We start from the raw sequence: 10404 nt of genomic DNA on the forward strand, positions 1-10404 counted from the left end.
AATAATAAAATTTGAGGGATGCATACATTGTGGGGGAGCATGGTGAACGTTACAGGTTCGTTGTGCGTGTCCATTTCTAGTTCATGATCAAGTTGTATACTAGTATATGTACTTGTAGCTTATAATGAAATCGGCTGTGTACTTAACTTCTTTGCTCGTTTTGTCCATTTATTGTCCACCCAAATATCTTATGTTACCTCTTCTCTTTTACTTATACATACTAAATACTTAATCTCATGTTAGTTCATGTTACAGTCTAAACAGTACTTAGCTCATGTTACACTTGAGACACAGAAAGAGTGCAGTATGGTTCTCTTCTCACATTGATGATTTTCTACTGACTACTAATATAATACGTCCTAAATTATTATGCATTAACTAATTCTATACGAGGATAATGTGATAGCCTAGTAGGTGTCGATCCTGTGATCTCTTTCTTGAGTTTGATTCTCCCTCACCAATTATACGTAGCTCACACTTTGATGATTTTCTACGGACTCTTCTAAGATAATGCGTCCTAAATTATTATGCATTAACTAAATCTATACGGGGATGATGTGATCGCTTCGGAGGTGTAAATCTCGTTCTTGAGTTCGATTCTCACTCCCTCGGCGGCGAATTATCACAAACAAAAACTAAATTTATGTGCACATGTACAAGTATATAAACAGTAATGTAGAGTTGTGATACACAGAGTATAATGATAAGGAAAAGAGGTGAGGGTCGGTTTGTAATGAATGTCACCCCACCAGCAACTACCAACAAAATGTATTAATTGCATGACCATCCCCCATAACAATAAAACTACCCCCTCCTCCTTTTCTCTTATTTTTCCAATTTCAACACTTAACTTAATTAAGATAATAATGAATAATGATACATTTATACTATATATGATGCAAGTCAAGAACATAGTAAAAGAGATGCACTGTTTTGTACAGATTTAAATCCCAACTATATAAAACAGTTGAGGTTTGATGTTGTTTTTGCATGCAATATCTATACCTTTACATGTATATAATATGTGTCTGTATATTCATTTCTCAACACATTCTTTCTACTCATCTTTAATCTAGTCAAATTCACAATTTTCTCATTTCTCATACAATTCCCATTTTTTCTTGCAATTTAAACTTCCTTCTTGAGATATTTCAAGTACAAAGATTTTGGCAAAGAGTGATAAAAAAAGAGCAATCATGTCAAGTTCAACAAATGATGTAATGATGGAAATAGAAGGACATATGCCACAGGGCAATGGAATGGTGATTGGAGGATTGAGTCCACTGAGTGAAACACTATGGAGAGAAAAAACAGATACAGAGTTTATTGGAGATGTGTCTGCGAGATTGGCTTGGAAAGATCTAACTGTTATGGTCACTCTTAGTAATGGTGAGACTCAGAATGTTTTAGAAGGTCTTACTGGTTATGCAGAGCCTGGAACTTTTACAGCTCTTATGGGACCTTCTGGTTCTGGGAAATCTACTCTTCTTGATTCTCTGGCTAGTCGCCTTGCGGCTAATGCTTTTCTTTCTGGGAATATCTTTCTTAATGGTAGAAAACAAAAGCTCTCCTATGGCACTGCTGTGAGTATTTTTTGTTAAACTTTTCCTTATTTTCCTCTCTCTTTTTTTGTAGATGTTGTATTGTTATGTTTTCATCTATATACAATCAACAAGTCAGAGTCTTATGCGTCATTTTAACCTTTTTCAATTGATATTGAATATGTTTAGGTTATGATCTTGATGAAAATAGTTGTTTTTGATGAGGTATAGATTATATTTTGTTGTGAGAAAGTTATCAAGAAGTAGGCATATTCTTAGATGAGATAAACATCTACATGAACACCTTATTTCAGTAAGAAAATCCATCAGCATGTTTGTCTAATTTCGTTTCTGCTGTACAATGAAATCAGTTCTTTTTCTTTGTGATGTTTCGTTTGATAGAAAAAAATTATTTGTGTTTGTCAATGTGTTAACAAAACATTCCCAATGCCTTGTCTTTTCTAACTTCTTTTAAGGTTGTAGCATTGTTCATCATCACAAGTTATAATTATTGTGCTTTTATTTATTTATGTATTCAAGGGATTTTCTTTTTCTAAAATGATAAACCATTCAGGCATATGTGACTCAAGATGACAACTTGATTGGTACTCTCACGGTTCGTGAAACAATTTCGTATTCAGCTAGACTTCGTCTCCCTGATAAAATGGCCTGGGAGGAGAAACGATCATTGGTTGAGAGTACGATTATAGAGATGGGACTTCAAGATTGTGCTGATACAGTTATTGGAAACTGGCACTTACGGGGGATTAGTGGAGGTGAAAAGAGGAGAGTCAGCATTGCTCTTGAGATCCTCATGAGGCCTAGATTGCTCTTTCTTGATGAGCCGACAAGTGGACTTGATAGGTAAAACTAAAATCTCTTCTTTGAAAGCCTTATTTGACTTTTTGCTTTTTCCTAATACTATGTTTGTTTATAACATACTGAAAAGGTATTTTATTTTAATTTTTTGTCCATGCATTGTTTCGGTTAATTGTCAGTAGGGTACTTTTTATGAATATCTGTGTTGAATGTTTATTGATAATTTATTGTTGGCAGTGCTTCAGCATTTTTTGTGACTCAGACATTACGTGCTCTTTCTAGAGATGGAAGGACTGTCATAGCCTCTATTCATCAACCAAGCAGTGAAGTGTTTGAACTGTTTGATCGACTGTACTTGCTTTCTGGCGGGAAGACTGTATATTTTGGTCAGGCTTCAGAAGCATACGAGGCAAGTCTTCTCTTAAACTTTGATGTTCTCCTCATAAGTTTTATATAAATTACGAACTTTTAATTCTTATGTCAGTTACTATATTACAAACTAGAGCATTTTATAAGTGTGGATGTGTCTGCAGTTCTTTGCACAAGCTGGTTTTCCCTGCCCTGCTCTGAGAAACCCATCTGATCATTTTCTGCGGTGCATCAATTCTGATTTTGACAAAGTCAAGGCTACCTTAAAAGGATCAATGAAACTGAGGGTACTAAATTCTTCTTTACCACTTCTTATCTCATATAGCTGATGAGTTCCATGACTAACATTATGATCATCGCTGTTTGATTTTGGGATTATTGGCATGCTACTCTGTCCTTGTGTTAAATTGAGGACTATAACTTATGAGAGTGAGTTGTGTTGATAACTAAGAATTGGAAGTATGTGAATGGGAAATTGATTCTTTGTTTAAGTATCTGGTTTTTAATGATCAGTTTGAAGGAAATGATGACCCTCTGGACAAGACCACGACAGCTGAGGCCACTCGAACACTTACTGAATTCTATCGTTCATCTCACTACGCTTACTCAGCAAGAGAAAAAGTCGAGGAGATGTCTAAACTTGTAAGTATACTATTTTTCAAGATTCTGTTGAGTTGATTTTTGTTCACGAGTTTAGAAGCAAAATAAGTAGCATTTTTATCTTAATATGTAACTTGTTTTGCAGAAAGGGACCGTGCTAGATTCAGGAGGCAGTCAGGCAAGTTTCTTGATGCAGGCTTTTACGTTAACCAAGCGTTCTTTTGTCAATATGTCAAGGGACTTCGGTTATTACTGGCTGAGGCTTGTAATCTATATTGTGGTCACAGTCTGCATTGGGACAATCTATTTGAATGTCGGGACTAGTTACAATGCTATTCTGGTACTTTTATGTTTATTGCTGTTCACTATTTGCATTTCTTCACTCATAAATTTCTTTCTCTTAAAGTTATCAGCATGTGTAATTTGCTTTAATGAAATCTACATGCAGGCAAGAGGAGCCTGTGCCTCTTTTGTGTTTGGATTTGTCACATTCATGTCCATTGGTGGATTCCCATCTTTTGTCGAAGATATGAAGGTGAGTTTAATGACATATGAAGACCTGCTCAATTCCGTACTTGATTCTATGTGACAATTTAGTCCTATAAGGCTTTGTTCTGTGTTGACACTGAATACTTATAACAGGTGTTTCAAAGAGAAAGAATGAATGGGCACTATGGGGTGGTTGCATTTGTAATCAGCAACACATTATCTGCAATGCCATTTCTTTTGATGATCACATTTATCTCCGGAACTATCTGCTATTACATGGTCCGTCTTCATTCTGGATTCACTCATTATCTCTTCTTCGTATTGTGCCTCTATGCCAGTGTCACCGTCGTAGAAAGCCTCATGATGGCAATAGCAAGCATTGTCCCCAACTTCCTCATGGGAATCATCATAGGGGCTGGTATTCAGGTATATTTTTCTTTTGACTTGATATATATTCCTAAATTATAAATAGAACTTAACGAAATATTCAATGACCTTTTTCCAAACTTTAGGGGATATTCATGCTAGTATCGGGATACTTCAGACTTCCACATGACATTCCAAAGCCAGTTTGGAGATATCCAATGTCTTATATCAGTTTTCACTTCTGGGCTCTTCAGGTAACTATTTGATCTTCTTCAAGCTTTAAAGTGCTTTCATAAAAATTATCATTATTTCTGCCTACTGAGGAAGTGGCGAAATTTGAATTGTGGCAAATTCATGAAATACAGGGACAATACCAGAATGATTTAAGAGGACTGGTATTCGACAATCAGACGCCTGATCAACTAAAAATCCCCGGGGAATACGTGTTGGAATATGTGTTTCAGATCGACGTGAATCGATCAAAATGGGTAGATCTCAGTGTCATCTTCTGCATGATTGTCATATACCGCATAATATTTTTCCTAATGATCAAGATCAACGAAGACTTGACGCCATGGCTCAGAGGTTACATGGCAAGACGGAGAATACTGCAGAAAAATGGGAACCAGAACACAACTGTGGCTCCATACGGGCTTACTCAATCTCCTTCACTTCGAAACTATGTAGACAATAAAGCTACGGGAAGTGGCAGGCGTAGGCAACCACCCAGACGTGTTTGAAGGCTACAAGAACTTTTCCAATCCTCATACTCTTGCATTTCTTACTACTAAAAAGTTTACCATGTTCCAAGAAGATCATCGTACGTAGCATTCTTTAGATATATATATCGAATACTCGAGTATAATTGTAAGGATTTTTAGCCAAAAATTTACACTTTCTACGTCTCTTATCTTAAGAGAACAAGTTCAGGTCCAAATTTAGTTACAATAAATTAAGCAGCTAGCAATGCATTTTCAGAAAACAGGGATTTAAGTCCTCAAAGCTCTTGTCAGATTTCGACTTACCCTGCCATCGATAATATATCTTTGTTATTAATAACACTTTTGCGTAAAATTATCCAAACATTACATAAACTTAAAAGTAAAACTTTTTTTCCTAATACAGTAACTTGTATGACATGGATCATTCATCAATAACATATGGAACAAACTGACTTACAATTCCCATTAGCTTCAGTTTTCTCTCTTACAAGTTGTAATAATTCAATAGAATTTTACTTTGAAAATTTACACCCCTCAAAAACTGAAGTATCCCCTTGGGATTCAAAACCCCATGAAAACTGAAGGCAGTGCCAATATTAACAAATAAGTGAGATGAGCATTCTTCTATATCATCTTGCTATTTACTAAACTATACAGATGGCGGCGGCAAATCTAACAGGAGCCAAAATCCTACACAATCATCTGAATCCAAGTCATTTTGAATTGCAAGGAAATGCAGGCCTCCACATGACTTTTTTGCTGCTTCCCAAGCTTCAGCTTCGTTTGTACTTTCAGGCGTTTTCTTATAGGAAGCATAGATGTAGCGAGTAGAAATGCCAACTGATAAAATCAAGCTAGCCCGTGCTACATCAGCTTCAATTGAACATACTTCTAAACCATTCATCCAAGCTGCAGCCATAAGCAATGAAGTCAACTTAGGGATGATATGAATTAGAGATACACAACATGATTCAGATCATACTTATATTGAATCATCAGATAAATAGAGGTGAAATTCAGCACTACCAAATTCATATAATGCTGGAAAGAAAAAATGCCAACCTCGGACGATAATGACGGCTGAGAGATTGACAATAGATACAAGTACATGATTAAAGGCACCAACCTGCTAATGGCTGAGAGCGTGAAGAAGATACAGCTAGTCCAGGAACTAGTGCCTCATCATCAATTTCTATACCAAGCAGATCCAAATCCAGACTTGCTCCAAAAGCAAATGTTGTCTCTAAGGATAGAACCTCCTTTTTAACCTCTGAAATGGTTTCTAGTCATTAATTCGTCTTTACACAAATTTAAAACAATATGACTGTTTAGTGCTTACGATGTTCCAAAGTAGATTATTGAATAAAGGGGGGTTTACATTCAATTTGACACTCATCTTTACAGAGCAAAAGGTTATACAGTCCTAATCAACTTTCACTTCAGTAGACAGGATATCAATTAGCTATGTGAGTAAAGCTAACAGGCTGTAGATGTTTTTAAGTGCATAACTATTTTCGAATATAACAATGAAAGATATGGTAGAACATTTTCATATGCAAATCACAGCTGAGGTGTGAGTAGACTCTGAACCTCTCTCATGCTTACGCTTCAGACCCCCTGCAATTGTATAAGGGTTATAATTTTAAAAAGTATATGCACTTCTAATTTTTTTTCCCTCTTTCAACAAGTATTTACACTATTGGATACTTCGGGTTGTTACTTGGTAATATACCAATTTCAATTGCTAATAACATAATCGCATGAACAGAAATACTAATATTGTTTAAATTATTTAAAAACAATATTTCATAAATTATTTAATAATATTTTACATAAAACAGAACCCCCTAAGAAACATTCTGTGTATGTCACTAATCAACTGGGATATTCATATAAAATACATCTAAATATACTTGTTTATTTAATACTAAAGAAGTGTGGTAAGTAAGATATCTAAAAGAAAGTAACAATGAAACTTATAGATCAAACATGATTTTGTAAAGGATTTTGCAAATCAGACATCTTCTATACTTTTATCTCATTCTTGCTTCTTTCTTTCTTCTCAGATATTTATTTTTGATTGTAACTTTGACTCGTATTTGATCTTTAAATTGGTCAAAGTGTCCACATTTTAGTCAAAGGATCTGACACGAAAGAAGAGTCGTGGCCGAGTGTCCAAGTTTCCGACATGGGTACGACGACCAAAACAGAAAAGTCGGAGTAATATAGCTTGAGACCTTAATGTCTATAAATGAAATTAAGATGCTAACATTATCCAAGCACCTTAACATGATTTACACATATAATTGCAAAGACATTCTGTGCCTGACTCTCCGTCTCTCACAAATCGTTCAATTGGCTTGAGAACATGTAAATTAAAAAAAATAGGGTGCAGAGTATGCGACATTTGGCCTTAGCATTTAAGAGAAGAGCTAGGGGTCTTTGCAAAACAAGCCTCTACTTAATTGAAGTAGAGGTAAGGTCTGTGTACATCTTACCGCTGACCCTGCTTTACAATTGGAATACACTTGGTATGTTTGATTTCGTTTGGTTTAATTAAATAAGAGAAAACAGTCAATTGCCTAATAAAACCCCACTACATTTAACCCCAAGATATGTACCACCCTTTTTCCCTAATGTCAGCAGAAATATTTAGTACATGTCCTTGTTATTGAAAGGGCTAGTTGTTTACCTGAAAAAGGCAACTGAACGAATGCCCATCTATCTCCATATAAGTTATCAGGAAGATTCATCGGGAATGGGTTATCTAGGGCCAAGAGCGGTTTAGCTCCTTTCTGGAAGCCAGGGTGTCGCATATACACAGTTTCATACCGATCCTCAAGCCAAAGAAGTAGCGATAAACACTGAAGTGGAAGAAAACGATTGTTGGAATCTTGAAACAGAGCATTATATGTATACATATTGTACATATTTAATAAGGAATTTATACATCTGATGTGTAAAGGCACATGTACAAGACAATAAACTGTTGTGATTGACATAATTCGATAGACATAACATAAACATCAGAAACGCTCTTTAAGACTACAATAATATTAAAACTTTATTCTGTGTAGAAATAGAGTAATACTTAAGGGAGCATAACAGACATGTAGGATAGCAATTATTCAAACTTTAAGACGATCAAATTTAACAAATTTTGTAGAAAATCTAACAAATTGACAACTCTTTGTCAACTTCAAGAACGATTAATAAAAAGTGTCGGCAACCAACTCCCTAGAAATCTTAAGGTGTTGGGAAAAGCCACTGCTTGGATCTTATATTTCTTTTAACACTCTTCCTCACTTGAAAAGACAATCTTGGGATTAAGGAGTGCATCACTAGGAGCCCATGAGCATAACCTTAGAGCCAAATACATATTTGAGAATATTTGGAGGGGTTGGGACTCGAATACACAATCACTCGGTATACCTGGGAACGCCATGTTAGCGACTAGCTCTCTAAACCGTAGGCGTTACGGAAAGCCACTAATTGGATGTTATATCTCTTTTTACCAAAAGATTTCTTTTAACACTCCTCCTCACTTGAAAAGACAATCTTGGGATTTAGGAGTGCATCACTAGGAGCCCATGAGCATAGCCGTTGACCGAATACATATTTGAGAATATTTGGAGGCATAGGGACTCGAATACACAATCACTCGGTATACCTGGGAACACCATGTTAGCGACTAACTCTCTAAACCTTAGGTGTTACGGAAAGCCACTAATTGGATCTTATATCTCTTTTTACCAAAAGCTTCCCATGATAGATATGAGAAATTGTTAAATATTTCAGATACTGAACAAGAAATAGCTCATTGGCAGGTCCAATCATGTTATCATGCTTCACCTTGCCAATAATGTCCATTCTTATGTACATCTGCTGGTAGCTGGAGCAATCATAAGGTTGAAAAGAACGAGTCTTTACTAACTTTATAATCATAACCCTAAATTACGAGTCTTACAAGGCCAAAATATTCATGTAAAAGAGATAAGTTTCGTAGACAAATAAATGAAATAAAGCAATACACACCCGTTTACTTGCAATAGGCTTTATAGCAAGCTCTTTACATGCTTTTGAGATAATTGTTTGCATCTGAGACCTACAAAACAATCAATGCTCATTAATATATATAGTCTTATACAAGAATGAACACAAAATTTAAACTAGTACAATATATATAGGCTCATGTTCCACTACAAACCAGTCACGAAGCACAACTTACATTACTACAATCACTATCAGAGCACTACAAAACCAGTTTCGGTAATACAAATGACTCATTTGTGGTTTGTAGTCTAAATTATTGAATGTACATATATCTAGGCTCGTGTGCAGATGAAAACCATAACTGAAAATAAAAAACTCATCACAATCCCAAATTGTAATAATCTAGTGGCCATAGCAAATTGTAGCACTATGATCAACAGGTGATTTGTACAAATAGTGACTTACATCATAATATTTTGTACCAGTGACATTTCACAATAGCATACTTTTTAGTGGAACAATGAGCATCAACCAATATACAAATAAACAACTTGAAAAAGACAAGAAATGAATTGAAAAATCACCTGAAAAATCTAATCTTTTCTGGCAAAGGCACATCAAGCTCATCACAAACAGATTCAATAGCGTCTTTTAAAGTAACACTATTAATAACATTATTAGGAAAATACTTAGTATACTGAAGAGACAATGAGTTATCACAAACCACAAGCTCCCATATCTTTTTCCCTCTAATATCAAGAATGGGTCTTGAACAAAAATCCAACTCCCACTCAGTAATGCTATCCGGGTCAGCTTCCGGGTCAAGATACCTCAGTTCTGCAGTTGGGTCATCCAATAATTCATCCTCCTCAGCGGCTTCCAATGGCAATGAAACTGGGCTTTCGGATACTGAAATGGGCCGGGCTTTTCTTGAAATAATGGTGGGCTTGGAGGATAAAGATGGGATTTTTATGGATTTTAAGAGGGAAGAAGAGAAGAGAGAGATGGGTTTGGGAGATTGGAAAGGTGGGTGTTTGATGTTAATGGCATTGAAGCTTAGACTTGCCATTGGAGTTGTAGGAGGGAAAGTCAAGTTAAAATATGGAGGGGTGGTTTGTCACCACATATCCGTTATGCCCCCGATGATGATAATATACATACACTTGGTGTGTGTAACTTGTCTAAGCAAAGACCCAGACAAATGTACAAACCTGATTTTTTGTTAGTTGCTCATTTATTTGCAAAGTCCCTGTTGCCAAACAATCACCGACACATTATGTTCGGGCCGTTGAACCGGTATTTAAAAAAAATATTTAATCATTCTGTGCATTAGGGGTGTGCACGGTTCGGTTCGGCTCGGTTTTTACCGAAAACCGTTACCGAACCGTTTATGTCGGTTCGGTGCGGTTTCTCGTTATTAACCGTAACCGAACCGTTCGGAACGGTTATTTTCGGTTCGGTTAACCGTTAATCGGTTTCGGGTTTTTTCGGTTTTTATTTTTATT

General features: G+C 35.9%; 2 protein-coding genes across 2 annotated transcripts; one reads left to right on the forward strand and one right to left on the reverse strand.

Moving 5' to 3' along the window:
• Positions 1-814: 814 nt before the first annotated feature.
• On the forward strand, positions 815-5121 carry LOC141712176 (ABC transporter G family member 11-like). Its single transcript, XM_074515010.1, has 10 exons — positions 815-1583; positions 2116-2405; positions 2598-2769; positions 2894-3016; positions 3243-3371; positions 3475-3669; positions 3778-3864; positions 3972-4244; positions 4331-4438; positions 4550-5121. Exons 1-10 carry the CDS (start codon positions 1197-1199, stop codon positions 4922-4924), a joined length of 2139 nt encoding a protein of 712 aa, XP_074371111.1. The 5' UTR covers positions 815-1196; the 3' UTR covers positions 4925-5121.
• A 222-nt stretch (positions 5122-5343) lies between these two features.
• On the reverse strand, positions 5344-10098 carry LOC141712177 (protein TAB2 homolog, chloroplastic). The gene is made up of 5 exons (XM_074515011.1): positions 9484-10098; positions 8942-9011; positions 7599-7770; positions 6033-6176; positions 5344-5815 (listed from the first exon to the last, which is right to left on the reverse strand). The coding sequence occupies exons 1-5, from the start codon at positions 9966-9968 to the stop codon at positions 5556-5558; spliced, it is 1131 nt and encodes a 376-aa protein (XP_074371112.1). The 5' UTR covers positions 9969-10098; the 3' UTR covers positions 5344-5555.
• Between the last annotated feature and the right edge of the window lie 306 nt (positions 10099-10404).

This window comes from Apium graveolens, chromosome 3 (assembly GCF_009905375.1).
Source record: "Apium graveolens cultivar Ventura chromosome 3, ASM990537v1, whole genome shotgun sequence".
Taxonomy (NCBI): domain Eukaryota; kingdom Viridiplantae; phylum Streptophyta; class Magnoliopsida; order Apiales; family Apiaceae; genus Apium; species Apium graveolens.